The sequence below is a fragment of the Capra hircus genome, chromosome 8, assembly GCF_001704415.2.
Source record: "Capra hircus breed San Clemente chromosome 8, ASM170441v1, whole genome shotgun sequence".
Classification (NCBI taxonomy): Eukaryota; Metazoa; Chordata; class Mammalia; order Artiodactyla; family Bovidae; genus Capra; species Capra hircus.
The window spans coordinates 103,499,100-103,515,277 of NC_030815.1; the positions used below are offsets into that span (position 1 = coordinate 103,499,100).

Sequence of the window (16,178 nt, forward strand, 5' to 3'; positions counted from 1 at the left end):
TTGCCTTTTTACTTCTCCCACGGCTCTGAGGTGCTCTCCTGTACTGTCTGCTGCCGCACACGGAAATTCTGCCAGGCTGAGAAGAAGTTCCTTCTTGCTTCACCAAAGCTGCCAGATAGTTGGCAGCTGGCCTTCAGACATGGGCCTGTAACTCTCACCCACATGACGGAACAGAGTGGGGCAAGTGCTGAGTAAAGGTGGTTTGGCTGGGGTTTGTGGTTATTTGGATTTATCTGTAGTTGAAGCCCTGATGATTTCATTCATAGCCATTCATTCACCAGTTCAGATACCTGTAACCCTACTGGGGGCCCGCTGTTAAGCACGGCAGAAACAGCCCTGTGCCCCAAAGGTTGATTCTCTTTTTGGGAAAGGGGATCTTGAACAATGACCATAGTGTGTGCTAGGTGTGGCCAGATTAAGTAAGAGTGACTACGAGAACGGGGGACTGGCCTGGGCTCAGGACAGGAAAGGGCTCCTAGAAGAAGGGCCCTTTCGGCTGAGGTCTGAGAATGTGTCAGGTAACCAGGCCAGGAAGTGGGGATGAGGTTTGAGGCATCTCTCCCAGAAGGAGAAAGATGGCAACCATTGAGAACCGAAACAGAGAACACGGGTGTAGGAGGAACTGAAAGATGGGTCAGTGTTCTTGGGGCTTAGGGTTTTCAGAGGTTATTAGTCACCTTTCACTGGATTTCACTGGATTTTGGACTTCCCAGGTGGCTCAGTGGTAAAGGGTCCGCCTGCCAATGCAGGAGACACAAGAGTCATGGGTTCGATCCCCGGGTTAGGAAGATCCCCTGGAGGAGGAAATGGCAGCCCACTCAGTATTCTTGCCTGGAAAATCCTGTGGACAAAGGAGCCTGGCGGGCTATAGTCCACATGGTTGCAAAGAGTTGGACATGATTAAGCATTCATGCACCAGATTTCATTCATCTTTCTCCATTCTCCACGGAGCCCTGTTCCGTCACACCGGAGTGCCAGGCCTTGCCATGTGCCATGGTTTTGCAGATGCAAAAGAACTGCCCAGAAATTCAGTTCACTTTTACTGAGCACTTCCTGCTAAGCACCTCACCATTTAATTTAATTCTTAAAACCTCTCTATTTAGCAGATATTCTTTTATAAATGAGGGAATTGGAGCTCAGAGAGGGGAACTGGCCCGTGCAAGTTCACATGCCAGTGAGTGGTGGAGCCTAGTCAGGCAGTTTCAAAGGGCCACGTCTTTTGTGCCTCCCTAGCAAAGGAGATGATGGGTCAACATAGAAGTTCAAGCTGGAACAACAAGCAGTGAGACTGCAGAGTGAAGGCAGCCCGGCAGAAAGCGCAGGAGGACGGTATCTGGCTTCGTGGAGAAGGCAGGCCTTGCTGGAGTGGCAGGAGTGAGTTAGACGGTGACCAGGCGACCCAAGGTTCCCTTTCAATATCTTATCAGCAGGTAGGAAAGCTCCAGCATTCCGTAACTCTTGCTCTCATGTCCCTACATTGTGCTTAAAGAAATTACACAAAATCAACATCTTGGATCTTGTATGTCTTGCTCGGTGGTGCCCAGAACAATGCGTGCCACTCAGCACACACCTGATGTCTATCCGTTGATGAATAAACCAACGAACTTCATTTTTAGTAGCCTGCTTCCTGGATCCTCACCTGCCTGGTGAATGAGGGCAGCATGGCTGCTTCATTCCTCAGTCACTGCTCATGTCCCCAGGCACTCCTTTGCCTCCGGCAAAGCCTAAAGCCAACTAGGTCCTGAGATCTGAGAAACTGAAGTCACTCAGTCGTGTCCCACTCTTTGCTACCCCATGGAGTATAGCCTACCAGGCTCCTCTGTCCACGGGATTTTCCAGGCAAGAATACTGGAGTGGGGTGCCATTTCTTTCTCCAGGGAATGTGAGAGGTGATCTGAGAAGCCCCTAGCAATTTCGTAGTATCTGTTGAAATTAAAATTGCAACTGACTCAGCAAGTCCACTTGTAGATACGCAGGCTGTGGCATGTATATAGCACGGTGGCTATGACCACATGAGGAAGGCTGTGAGGAAGAGTGGGAACCCCCTACATGCCCACCACTGGTGAGGGGCAAGGGAAAAACAGCTCTACTCCTACAAAACAGAGCTTCCCTGGTGGCTCAGCTGGTAGAAAATCTGCCTGCAATGCAGGAGACCTCTTGCAGCACAGGAGATGCTGGCTCAGTCCCTGGGACTGGAAGATTCTCTGGAGAAAGAAATGGCAACCGACTCCAGTATTCTTGTCTGGAGAATTTCAGAGACAGAGAACCTGGTGGGCTACAGTACATGGGGTCACAAAGAGTCTGACTGAGTGACTAACACACACCTACAAAATATGGAAGTGTCTTATGTACCCCCTTAAAAACAAACCAGACAGAGCGGAGTGTTCTGGAATGAGGTGAATGCCAAGGAACTCAGCTGAAAGAAAAAGCAAGAATAGAATAGATCCCCTCTTGTATAAACGCACAGTGTACCCCATCCGTCCATAAGCTATCTACAGAAACCTCAGGGAAGGAGGTATTTTTCATTGTTCAGTTCAGTTGCTCAGTCGTGTCTGACTCTTTGTGACCCCATGAATTGCAGCACGCTAGGCCTCCCTGTCCATTACCAACTCCCGGAGTTCACTCAGACTCATGTCCATCGAGTCGGTGATGCCATCCAGCCATCTCATCCTCTGTCGTCCCCTTCTCCTCCTGCCCCCAATCCCTCCCACCATCAGAGTCTTTTCCAATGAGTCAACTCTTCACATGAGGTGGCCAAAGTACTGGAGTTTCAGCTTTAGCATCATTCCTTCCAAAGAACACCCAGGACTGATCTCCTTTAGGATAGACTGGTTGGATCTCCTTGCAGTCCAAGGGACTCTCAAGTCTTCTCCAACACCACAGATCAAAAGCATTAATTCTTCGGCTGTTCACTGTAGACTCCCTGAAATCCCGAGTGATGGAGGTGGGGGTGGTGGGCACTGTCATGGGTCCTGCAGTTATGTACTTTTCACACAGATTATCTCGTTAAAGTTTCACACAATTCCATGAAACAGTATAATTTGCTTTTGTTTTTAACAGAAAACTAAGGCTCAGAGAGGGAAAACTCTATACTCAAGATGATCTAAAAATCGGAGACACTTGGCTGAGAGCTCAGGGAGGCCTGATCCCCAAACCGATGCTCTTAATACAATGCACATGTAATTTTTCATTAAAAAACAAGTCCCTGAGGAATTTCTGGTTCTCAGTATTGCTTCATCCATCGGGTCCCACGATTGTCAGACGCGGGCTGGACCTCAGAGGCAAGCCGCTGCTCTCAGGATCCGGGGACCGAGCGAGGCTCAGAGCTGGGCAGAAACTCATCCCGGCCCGGGATCTGGTCCCTCCACCCCACCTTCCCGAGAGCCCCAGAAGCAACGCACGTGGTCGGCGAGCGCGGAGGCGCTTCCCCGCGTCCCGGGAGGGAGCCCGGCTGATGAAAGGTAGCTCCCAGCTCGGCTCCGACGCGAACCGGCTTCCCTCTAGGCCCGGAGGCGAGCCCGGCGGGCGGCTCCTCCCGGTGGGGTGACCGCGCGGGGCCGGCCCGGCCCGGGGCGGGACTCGGGAGGGCGGCGCGGGCGGCAGGCGGGGCGCGGGCGGCGGTGCCCGGAGGCTGCGGCGCGGTGGGGCGGCGGTGCCCACGACCTTCCGCGTCCCCGGGGGCCGGTGGTGCGGCCGGCGGCGGCGGTGGCGCGGACGGGTGAGTGTGCGCGGGCCCGGGGCGCGCGCCCCTGTGTCTGCGCGGGCGCGGGCGCGGGAGGCCGCGAGTCCAGATTTCAGCCGCGCTGCCGCCTGGGTGCCCCGGTCCTGGCCTGGTGTGGGCGCCGAGGGCTGAGTTTGGGCCCCATTTCCCCCCGTTGTGCGTGTGAGGGGCCGAGGGAGGGCGAGAGGGGCGAGGGGCTGATTTCGGGGGTGGAGGAAGGCCCAGGGGCAGCAGAGCCTGAATCAAGACTCAGCTGCCCCAGGCCAAGGCCAGAGGCCAGAGGTGGCCGAACATCCCCTGCCCGGGCGAGCTCGGTTCCTCTGTGGCTCCAACCCCCAGTCTGGCTCCTTGACCTTGGATGGTTCACTTTCGTTTCTGGGTCTTAATTTTCTCACGTGTAAAATGGAGAGCTTGGAGCCATTGTCTCTGAAGGCTTTTCCACCCCAAAACTTCTGTGACAGACCCTCCATCGTGGCCCCTTGTTGGGACTTTCCAGTTTAATAAAACAAAACTTGACTTGTGAAAACTGTAGGATTCCCCCGTCCCCCAGCAGACACACACACACACACACACACACACACACACACACACACACACAACTTAGGGAGGCTCATGGGGCTCTTCTGGGGATGCGGGGCACTCAGTGTCTGCAGAAACGGAGATTTTTGCAGAGGTTTGCTACCCAATTCAGAAAGATGGATAATTGAAAGGTCTGGTTAAATGGAATCAGCAAGGGGAGTTAGGAAGCTGGGGAGTGGATGGCCAGTTAGTTTGAGGAACTTGAGGGCTGGGCTCACTCCCTGCCTGCCTCCATCCTGGTGTCTGACCTTCCCCTCCTTGTCCCCTTAGGGCTAGTGCAGGGCTGGAGGGGGGGTGGCAGCTCAGAATACGCTAATGGGTGATGGGTCAGCACCTGCCCTTGGCCAGTCTTGCCAACACCCCTCCTGCCCTCTGCAGCCTCCAGTTTGGATGAGGGGCTACAGGGTGAGAGTGGAGGCCGCCTTGATTGGCCCCCATCCTACCCTCTGGTTTGTATCTCTCCCTACTTGGCAGTTCCTTCTCTCCCTCCACCTTGGCCAAGGCAGGAGCTTCCTTCCGTGCTCCGAGAAGCCTCCAGAAGAAGTCTTCCTTCAATCCAAGGTACTGCTCGCTCCCTCTGCCTGCCTGCTCTGATCATTGTCTGTTTCTCTTTCTCTGAGTTTGTCTTTTCTACCAGATGGTGGTACCCATCAGAGAGGGCCGAACAAGGACTCGAGATTTTATTGCTGGCTTTATAGTCTAGAAAGCACAGGGCTTGGCACTAGAAGATTCTTAGGGAGTGTCTATGGAGTAAAAATAATGATTGGTATGTTCTGTTTTGCCCTGTGATGCTCTCAAGCGATTTAGGTTTGAATTCTTTAAGCCTCACAACAACCTGGTTGCATTATTCCCATGTACACGTGAAGAAACTGAGGCGGTGCAAGTCACTTGCTCCAGGTCATTCACGTGGGAAGTGGCAGGACTGTGCAGGTTGCTTTTCTCCATTACACTAAATAGCCTACAGGTGCGTGACTTCTCCTGGTTGGGACTTTATGGGAGGCTAATTGGGCCAACTGGGGTAATGGGGATTTCTTCCCAAAGACACTGTCTAATTGTGGGATTCTGCAGCTAATGAACCTTCCACGCTGTCTGGAAGGCTGTCTGGGCAGCTCCAGCTTGTGGATGGTCCCTTCTGCCTGGAGGAGGGACAGGGGGCTCCTGGGCCCCACAAATGTTTCTGAGACTCCAGTATAGCCTTTCTGGGAAACAGGTTCCTAGCTAGGATGTCCCTGGGTTCCTGGTCTGGAGCATAGATCCAAGGATTCTCTTTGTTTCATAGGCCTAGGACCCAATCAGATGGAGCAGAACCTTATTTATCGCCAAGTGCACGGTAGACATCCTTGGGCTGTTGTTTTCATGCCTCTTGGGGGTACCAGGGAAGAGGAAGGAAGTAAGGGGCGATATGATTGACTGATATTCAGCAGTGTTTGGGAGTGCCTACTGTGCGCCAGGCTTGGGGGAGATGGTCCCTGCCCTCCCACAGCTTGGCAGCTCAGATGCCAACGCGAATGTGTTGCTAGATCACACTTGTGAAATGCAGTCTCCTTCCACCCACTCTTTTTTAAGGCAGTTTAAGGAAGAGGCTCAGCCATAGCCAGACCTGGGTTTTGAGGTTCAGAGATGTGGGAATGACGGGCTTGGATTCTGGAGCTGGATGGCCTGGTTCATCTCCAGTCCCCACAGCTCCCAGCCACCCCACTTTGGGTGGGTCACGTCACATCTTTGACTTGCAGTTCTGTCTCCGGGGAAATGGGAAAAAGCTGTGAGGAAATGGGCCTGATGCTGAGCAGGATACTGGATGCCACACTTGTATTTCTTTGTGTTGCCCCACAGCAGCTATGCCGGGCTGACCTCCCTGCACCCATTTTGCAGGTGAGGTCAGCAAGGCTCGGGGAGCTAAGAACCTTGACAGTGGATGTCCCAGAGCACGTGCGGGTCAAGTGAAGGTTCACCTCTAGGTCCTTTGGTGCTGAAGTCCTTGCTCTTTTCTTTTTATAACATTTTGTTGCTTTGTATAAATAAGGCTCCCTGTGATGAACAGACCTATCCTCTACTCAGTCAGGAAGGGAAATCCCAGATGCCTGAGAGTGGGGTCTGGTCAGCTCGAGAGTTCTCTGCGGTTCCTGGATGTGTCTGCGCTGGAGAAAATCCAAGACCAGAGGGAAGTTCTCAGCCCAGGCCTTGGAGGGTTCTGGCTCCTCCTATTCATTCCCTCTGAGAACGTTCCTTAGCTTGATCAACGGGACCACAGTCCGAGGAAAGACTCTGGGTGGCTTTCCTCAGCTTGGTGTTGGCTTTGGCCTTGGGAGTCTGAGGAAGCTGGCCAGCCCAGGACCAGGCCTGAAGTTTTTTCTCGTGATGTTGTTTTCTGAAGGCAGGCGAAGCTGAGCTGGCTGCTCCAGGATGAACCGCGGCTCCGAGAAGGGGAAGTAGGAGTCTTGGGGTGCTGCTATGGCGTGTGAACCACAGATGGACCCTGGCAGGGCGGCTGGCCCCTTGCCCACCTCCTCCGCTGGCTGGAGTCCCTTGCCTGGCGGAAGCCCTCCTGGCTGGGGGCAAGGTAGGGTCATGACCCTTAATTCCTTCCTCCTCTACCCCCCTGCCCCTGCCCCTAGGATGCTGAGCTGGACTCAGATAGTATGCTTGAGGAGAGGTGAGTGGAAGGGCCCAAAAGTGCCTGAGATAAGGGTGGGCATTTGGGGATGTGTTTCCAGGCATTTCTGTCATTGCTACTTAGTCTGTCACCGAATTCCTTAGCTTGCCCTCTGCTAGGATGCTATAGCTCCCTAGCACTTCTCCTTGCCTCTTCCATTGTCTCTTCGTGGCGTCTCAGAGAGGTTTTTAAAAACGTACAACCTTTCTGTTTCCATTTCTGTTTCAGCGTTTCCCACTGGGCTAAGCATGAAGATCTAGCATTCACCAGCTTGCAAGGCCTGCCTTAAAGGCTCCTGCTGCCCCGGCCATGCTGCTCTGCCCCAGGACCTTTGCACCTGCTGTCCCTTTTACCTGTTATGCCCTTTCCCTGTCTCCTTTCCCCTGCTTTATTTCCTTTCATCCTTCAGAGCTCAGTTCAGATATCCCTTCCGTGGGGAATCCTCCCCTGATGGCCCAGCCTAAGCCAGACCCTCTGATATATCTGCTTCTCCCTATGGCACTTAGCAGTTTGTAATTAAATTAATTCCCTATGTAATAACATGTTGAATGTCCAGCTTCCTAAGTAAAATGTAAGCTGCATGAGGGCAGGGGCTCTGTATTGCTTTGTTCATCCCTGTGTCTATAGTACCTAGCACACAGCTTGGCACATAGTCAGTTCAGTTTAGTCACTCAGTCGTGTCCAACTCTTTGCGATGCCATGAACTGCAGCACACCAGGCCTCCCTGTTCATCACCAACTCCCAGAGTTTACCCAGACCCATGTCTACTGTGTCAGTGATGCCATCCAGCCATCTCATCCTCTGTTTTCCCCTTCTCCTCCTGCCCTCAATCTTTCCCAGCATCAGGGTCTTTTCAAATGAGTCAGCTGTTCGCATCAGGTGGCCAAAATATTGGAGTTTCAGCTTCAACATCAGTCCCTCCAATGAACACCCAGGACTGATCTCCTTTAGGATGGATTGGTTGGATCTCCTTGCAATCCAAGGGACTCTCAAGAGTCTTCTCCAGCACCACAGTTCAAAAGCATCAATTCTTCAGTGCTCAGCTTTCTTTACAGTCCAACTCTCACATCCATACATGACCACTGGAAAAACCATAGCCTTGACTAGACAGACCTTTGTTGGCAAAGTAATGTCTCTGCTTTTTAATATGCTGTCTAGGTTGGTCATAACTCAATAAGTATTTTGAATGAATGAATGAATGAATGAATGGATGAGTGGCTGGGCATAGGCAAGTGGAGATGGCACTTTATATTGTGGCTGGTTTCTTAGGTGATTTCAAACTTAAAAACAAGGGTTCCTTTTATGTCTGCTGTTATTAGGAAAGCAATTCACACGTACACGCATACCAGTAGAATGAAATAAAATGGAATAATTTGCCTTCAGCTCTTTGAAGACATTGCCCCACTGGTTTTCGGCAAGCCAGTTCTTGCCCCTTTATAGGAAATAGCTTTCTGTATGTGCACACACACACATACACATGCACACACACACACTTGTACACACACATGTTTCTTGGTAGCTTTTCAGATTCTTTTTTTAGCTTAAGTGTGAAAACAAGGATTTTTAAGTGGAGGACTTAGAGTTCTCACTTTAAGAAAGACATGAGAGAGATTATTGCCAAGAATCCAGGAATTCATGGCTTGAAAGGGAGACAGAGATACCATCACTGAGAAAAGTCTTTGCATTGCTCAGGCAAACACTGTCCATACAGTGCAAAGAGCCAGGCTAGGGGAGCAGTTCACAGTCTCCAAGCCCGAGATCCAGATCAGGGTGGGTTTTGCACCCTGCGCTGTGCGGTGAAGGGCTGGTCTGAGGCTCCTGCAGCACAGCTGCCTGCCTTTCCTGTGCTCCTCTTTCTTTTCACTTCCCTTTCTTCCTTTCGTTTCCCCTGGTAGCACCATCCAAGCTGGTTCTCCTTTCAGAAGCCCTGTTTCCTTTCCCATAGTAATCTTTTTCCACTTTCTAGGGCTCTTGCGGGAGACCCTGGTTCGATTCCTGGATTGGGAAGATCCCCTGGAGAAGGGATAGGCTACCCACTCCAGTATTCTTGGGCTTCCCTGGTGGCTCAGATGGTAAAGAGTCCGCCTGCAATATGAGAGACCTAGGTTTGATCCTTGGGTTGGGAAGATCCCCTGGAGGAGGGCATGGCAAGTATTCTTGCCTGAAGAATCCCCCTGGACAGAGGAGCCTGGTGGGCTACAGTCTATGGAGTTGCAAAGTCAGCTATGACTCAGTGACTAAGCGCAGGGCTCTTAGAGGATTAAGTGGAATCAAGACTGTGACCCTGAGACTGTGGCTACTGCATAAGAAGGGCTCAGTCCCCGGAAACTATTCATATTTTATTTTATTATTCCATTTTTATTTCAGCCCTCATCTTCTTTTTATCTGTTTTCCCTCATTTACTTATTTTAAAATCTAATTTTATAATTTTGCCTTTTCATATTTTATTTTTACGAAATCCTTTCTGGAACAAGGTGTGGGAAGATAAAAACTGATACAACTAAACCAGTGTGGCTTTATGGTAACTTAGGCGCTCCAACAAACTTTTAAATGATGACAACCATAGCAGCCAGTTATTCAGCACCCGTTTTACACTAAACGCTTCATTTTCATCGTCTTAATTATTTGCAGAATCTTCTGCAGTGGATATCATCATCTTCTAAGGGGATGGCCAGGAAGTAGATTGCTTCTTCAAGGTTTCTCTGTTAGTGAGAGGCTCACTTACAAACTGAACCCCAAACCATCTAGCGTGTGCTTCCCCCACTTCATTCATACATTTATCTTGTACCTACTGTATACCTGGCACTGAACCCAGTTCAAGGGGATTCAGTGATGTGTAAAACCCATGTGGGAGTAATATTGTTCAGATGGAGACAGTGGACTGATTGAGTAACTGGGTGCATATGTACTCATCTTCAGTGAGCATAAAGGAGAAGGGTAGTGATGGGCAGGTTTATCAGACAGATTTGACCTGGCGAGAGTTTAGAGCATCAAAGAAGACTCGCTGGGAAAGGGCTTAATGAACTGGAACACAAATGATGACTGGGATCTAAGGGAGTGATGCCAGGGGGATGTGTTCTAGGGAGAGAGAGGGAAGGGCATATGCAAAGGCCCTGGGGTGGGAGAGAACACTGCCTGTCCAAGGAACAAAGGAGGCTGCAGCGGCAGGATGCAGAATGAGGCTGAGCCTTCGAGTTGAGTTTGGCAGGAGGCTAGTTCTTCTAAGGACTGGGGGAGTGTGGTCACGAGGTTGGTTTTCTTCAGAGCACTGGGAAGCTATTGACAGTTACTATTTTTTTTAAAGATTTATTCGTTTGTTTATTTTTGGCTGAGCTTGGGTGTCTGTTGCCGTGTGCGGGCTTTCCCTAGTTGAGGGAATGGGGGCTACTCTAGCTGCGGCGCGCGGGCTTCTCATTGCAGCGTCTTCTCTTGTTGCAGAGTGTGGGCCCTGGGGCACGTGGGCTTCAGTAGTCGCAGCGCACGGGCTTGCTTGCTCCACACAGGGATCCAACCCGAGACCCCTGCATTGGCAGGCAGATGCTTACTCACTGGACCACCAGGGAAGGCCCCTATTGAATACTTTTACTCAGAGGATTCACACCATTTGATTTGTGCCCTGGCTGCTGTGTGAACGCACTGTGAGAGGAAGAGCAGTTGGAGAAGCCAGTTAGGAGACAGGGGTACAGGGAGAAGGGACAGGAGCCTGGGCGAGGGTTGTGGGCAAGATGCCGAGGGGTGCATGGAGCTGGGAGAGATTTTGTTGGGCCCAATTGGCAGGGCCCAGGGATGGACTGGGTGAGGGATGGAGGAGCGATTGAGGGGGTGGGCAGGAATCCCCAGGAAGGTGGAGATTTAAGACTCCAGTATTGCCCAGAGCTGGGCTCTGTGCCAGTGGATAACATGTTTGTGGTTTAACCCCTTCAGTCCTGCTCCTCTTCTGAGCGACAGCTACAGAAAACGTGCTGAAGTATTCAGCTTCCATCCTCGAGCGCTAAACTCTAGGATCCTAGTATCTCAGGGCTCAGCTAGCTCCAGCTTTGCCCCGGCCGCTCACCAGTGGCTCCCGGGGCCTCATGGTGAGAGAAGAGTTCAGTCCTTTCCTTCAGCGTTTCCCTGCTCAGAAGGGAAGTAGGTGTGGCTTCTTTCTGCTGCCATTCCTCCCGGGGCCTGAGGGGACTGCCGCACTCTGGCTCCTGGTCTGGCTTCCCTGCAGCGTTGCAGGGCAAGAGTGAGAAGTTGTGATAAGCCTGAGTTGATGTGCTTTTTGAGGTACTACTTTCACGCAATTTATGCTTTTAAAATGTCAAGCGAGTGCTGATACACTGGGGAGGGCTTGCCAATAAGTTAGTGGGTTGGTTTTCTGTGGTTATTGTAACAGTGACCACTAACAGGGGCTTAGAAAATGCAGTTATCCTCTTACAGTTATGTAGGTTAGGAGTCTGACACTGGCCTCACTGAGCTCAGATCATGAGATCAGCAGGGCTGTGTTAGGAAGCTCCAGGAGAGACTGTTTCCTTTCCTTTCCCAGCGTCTAAAGGCTGCCCGTATGCCTTGGCTCCTGAAGCCTTCTGCCGCTTTAAAGCCAGAGTTGTTCCATCTCTTTGTACTTTTCTTCCGTAGTCACAGCCCTCCTGGCTCTTCTGCAGCCGCCCTCTTCCACTTTTAATGATCCTTGTGATTGCAGTGGGCCCCTCCCCAGATTATCTGGGCTTCCCTGGTGCCTCAGAAGGTAAAGAATCTGCCTGCATTGCAGGAGCCTGGGGTTTGATCCTTGGGTTAGGACAATTCCCCTGGAGAAGGGAATGGCTGCCCACTCTAGTATTCTTGCTGGGAGAATCTCATGGACAGAGGAGCCTGGTGGGCTACAGCTTATGGGGTTGCAAAAAGTTGGACATGAATGAGCAACTAACACTTTCCACTTCACCCAGATAACCTAGGAATCTTCCTATTTCGGGCCCTATTAGACGCTTACTTTTACCTGCAGCCTTCATTGGAAGGTTTGAGGATGGCAAGTCCTTCCTTGCCATGCGAATGTTCTCAAGGCTGGAGGAGGTGATGCCGTCAAGGTCTGGGTTCACCCCTAGTCCTTGTTGCTTAGCCAGATGAAGTGTCTGTGTGCTTTCAGAGCTCCGCAGTGGCCAGGTCCTTACGGTGCTCCGGATCGACAATACCTGTGCGCCCATCTCGTTTGACCTGGGAGCTGCTGAAGAGCAGCTGCAGACCTGGGGTATTCAGGTGAGTGCTGACTGTATTGTATCCTTATTACTTTTTCCCCCATCCACCCATCAATCCACCCATCTGTCTGTCTTATCTATTCTATCATCTCATTATTTACAACATTTTTTTTTTTTTACTGGTTCATTCACTGTTTTTTTTAAATTCTATTTTTATTTTTTTATCTTATATTGGGGTATAGTCAATTAACAATGTTGTGATAGTTTCAGGTGAACAGTGAAGGGACTCAGCCAGACACAAGCATTTATCTATCCCGCCCACCCCCGCACCAGACTCCGCTCCCATCCAGGCTGTCGCATGTTATTGAGCAGAGTTCCATGTATGATACAATAGGTCCTTGTTGGTCATCCATTTTAAACATAGCAGTGATTCACAACATCTTTTTATAACACCTACCCCGTGCTTGATATGCCAATTAATTCGCTTAATAGATGTGTGTTTGACGGTGTCCGCCACGTGCTGGGCACTTAATCACAGCTGCTCAGTGATTACTACAGAGGTGACTAGGTCCCCATGCCTGGGGTCACACACTGGGGTTTTTGTGCAAATGAGAAGACACAATGCACTGGCTCTGGCACATAGTAAGTGTTCAGTAAATTGTGGCTTGTAAGTTCCCACAGGTGTGATTCTTACTCTTCTCATATCCTTTAGAGTGATGAGGTCTTGACCATCGCTGCCCGGGATGGATTATTTATGGATAAGGAAGCTACAATGCTAATTTTACCCTGAAGACTTGAGAATTTACTCCTTTAACACAGAATTGTATTATGGTTTTTTTAGCACCATTAAGGGGAAATGTTCCAAGTTGACAGTACTCACCCCACATCAGCGTGACAGCTGGTTTTCCTTCCCACGCTTCCTTTCAGCCTTTGTACAAAAGGACATTTTCCTTAAACAGTTGTCTTCAGATGGGGTTTTCTTCACTGGTGAACAGTTTGCATATTGTTCTACCATGCTGCTAACTATCGTCTCTAATGATTAAATTCTGTGTTCTTAAGCAGTCCGTTCTCGTAAGACCTTTATGCTCTAGGGCGTTTTGCTCGGGCAGAAAGATGTGAGTTTTCAGTATCTTGGACTGTGTTAATAGTTGTTGATGTAGTTTGATACTAATGCTTGTGTATCAAGTGTTCACTTTGGAAGTGGCCCTGGGCTTGTATAAGCAGATGGTCAGATACAGATATCCATCTAAGTAAGAGAACGACTCTGTGTGTGGTCTGTGCTGTGCTTAGGCGCTCAGTCGTGTCTGATTCTTTGCAACCCCGTCGACTGAAGCCTACCTGGTTACTCTGTCCATGGGGATTTTCCAGGCAAGATACTGGGGTGGGTTGCAATGCTCTCCTCCAGGGGATCTTCCCAACCCAGAGATCGAACCCAGGTCTTCGGCATTGCAGGCAAATTCTTTACCATCTGAGCCACCAGGGAAGCCCCAAGTAAGAGAACAGAAACTCCCAAGGATGTCCAGATAATATGTATACATATATATTATACATATATTTACTGTATAATATATGGGCTTCCCTTGTGGCTCAGCTGGTAAAGAGTCCGCCTGCAATGTGGGAGTCCTGGGTTTGATCCCTGGGTTGGGAAGATCCCCTGGAGAAGGGAAAGGCTACCCACTCCAGTATTCTGGCCTGGAGAGTTCCATGAACTAAATCCATGGGGTCGCAGAGTCGGACATGACTGAGTGACTTTCACTCACTGTGTGATATATATATAAGTGTTATATGTATTATCTTAATATGCACACCACCTCTATAAAGTGTACAGTTATTACCCTCATTTTCCAGAGGAGGAAAGTGAGGCTCAGAGAAGTGGGTTTACTTGCTCTGGGTCATGCAGTGCATGAGGGGCAGGGCCAAGGTTTGGACCCAGGGCTGGTCAACTCCAGGGCCTGCCCCTTAACCATTAGGCTCTCCTCGGGCTGTTGTGAGGTGCTGAGCCTGGGGTTATGGGGGTCCCTCTCCTGGACGTCCCCCTGGGTCTCGAGCTGTCCCATCTCCCCAGTAGGGCCCGTCCTTCTCTGATCCTGTGGTGCCATTTGGGGCTCCGTGTGCCTTGTTCTGCCTTCTCGGGCAGCCCAGGATGCACTCCCCCCGCCTCCCACATGATAGCCACGTGAACTGGACCCAGCATTGCTTGCTGGTGGGAAGAAGTGGGGTGTGGTTCTCTGAGGGCGACAAGTCTCTTTCCCTTGGGTGGCCAAACAGGTCCCAGCTGACCAGTACAGGAGCCTGGCTGAGAGCGCCCTCTTAGAGCCCCAAGTGAGGAGATACATCATCTACAACTCGAGGCCCATGCGGCTGGCCTTCGCTGTGGTAAGGAGGGCGGGGTCCCCTGAGATGCTGCTGAATTCAGTGCCGTGCCCTGCAGCCTGTGGGTGCTGGTGACAGCTTTAGGGGCTGGTGGCCAGGCCGCCTGGGAGAGAGCAGTACCCACGGCCTTGGGTTTGGTGTAGCAGGGGGGTTATGGGGGAGAGTTGTTACCAGCTCCTCATGTAAGGGGTGGACGGCAGGTTTACTAAGGACAGAGGCTGGGTGACCAGGAATCTGCAGACCCACCCCCAAGGCCCCAGTCTTAGCATTTGGTCTTGTGAAGACCTTTCTGCTCTCTGGGACTTGGTTATTTTATTGACCTTTATAACAGCTACATGAGGGACGTATTGTTATCCCCATTTTATGGATAAAGAAACTGAAGCTCAGAGAGGTGCTATAACATGTCACGTCCACTTAGCATTTAAAGGATCAACATGGGCTTCTGACTCAGATTCATCTCACTCCCAAGCCCTGCCCTTTTCTGTTTTATTTAAAATCAGAGTAAGCAGGAATTTGGAATACCTGTTCTAACCCCTTGCCCTTCCGTCTGCTTATGAACAAGGAACAAGGGCTCGTTCTCACAGGCCCCCACACCCGCATTGGTCTCTGTCTGGCACTGTGAGCTCTCTAAATCCGAGGAGGGTGTCCGGAGTGGCCAGAAGGTAGCCCTGGGAGTGGAGCTGCTGCGCCCAAGGACAGGTGTCCCTGACCATGCCCTTTCTCTGGCTTCTCACAGGTGTTCTACGTGGTGGTGTGGGCCAACATCTACTCCACCAGCCAGATGTTTGCCCTGGGGAACCACTGGGCAGGCGTGCTGCTCGTGACCCTGGCTGCCACAAGCCTCACCCTGACTCTCGTGCTCATCTTTGAGAGACACCAGAGGAAGGTGAGCCCTCCGGGGACCCCAGCCATGCTCCCTCCAGAGGGGCTGTACCAGCAGGGGAACCCCAAGTCAGACTTCTTCCACCTGCTTCAGAGAATTTCCGCAGCTGTGAAGCTTTGCCCTGGCCCATGTGCCCAGTGACTCAAAGAAGTCCAGTCACACGTGTGATTAGGTCCTTTCTGTTTTTCCCTCTGATCCCTGAGTGTTGTTTTTTGGAAGTGGGCTGTGTTTTGAGAGAGTCTGGGAGTGGCAAGGACGGCCCTTTGAGGCGACTGAGCCCTGCCGTGCACCTCCCCTGCCTGTGTGCTTGCGATGGCCGTGTGCGTGGGTGGACTCCAGCCTCAGTTGACAGTTGCATGTCATTTAATCTCAGTAGCGACCTCTGAGGCCAAGAGTGGGTGGTCAGGGAGTTTAGGTAACTTGTGCCAATCCCAATCTGACTGGCAGAGTTGGGAGTTCAAAGCTTGAACCCTCTGATTCCTGTGACTTCATTCACAAAGGAGATTGATACCTCCTGGCTTAATGTATGGTTGGCTAACTGTCTTCTGCTTCTTCAGCATCAGTCTTTTGTTACTGTTGAGTGCATCATATGGGGTAGGTCGTCTGTTAAATGCTTTACAGACCTTAGCTCACAGAACCCCCCAGTAAATCTCTGGGTAGAGTCTTTTACATTCAAGTTACAGGTGAGGTACTTGAGGCTCCAAAAGGCCCGAGGAGTAGTCCAAGGTCATGCTGCTAATAAATGGCAGAGCTGGAATTCAAAGCCAAGAGCTCAGATTCCAAGCCCTGTTCTGG

At 51.0% G+C, this 16,178-nt stretch overlaps 1 protein-coding gene across 5 annotated transcripts in view; it reads left to right on the forward strand.

Annotated features, from left to right (window-relative positions):
• Positions 3,611–16,178, forward strand: part of TMEM268 (transmembrane protein 268) — a 28,382-nt gene continuing 15,814 nt past the window's right edge. For 4 of the 5 annotated variants that reach the window (XM_018052670.1, XM_018052671.1, XM_018052673.1 and 1 more), the window contains exons 1-6: positions 3,611–3,718; positions 4,775–4,861; positions 6,675–6,860; positions 12,079–12,188; positions 14,396–14,503; positions 15,237–15,386. In XM_018052670.1, coding sequence (XP_017908159.1) covers positions 6,752–6,860; positions 12,079–12,188; positions 14,396–14,503; positions 15,237–15,386 — 477 coding nt within the window. In that variant the 5' untranslated portion in view covers positions 3,611–3,718; positions 4,775–4,861; positions 6,675–6,751. The remainder of the gene's footprint in view (positions 3,719–4,774; positions 4,862–6,674; positions 6,861–12,078; positions 12,189–14,395; positions 14,504–15,236; positions 15,387–16,178) is intronic. The other variant, XM_018052672.1, reaches the window with a different exon arrangement.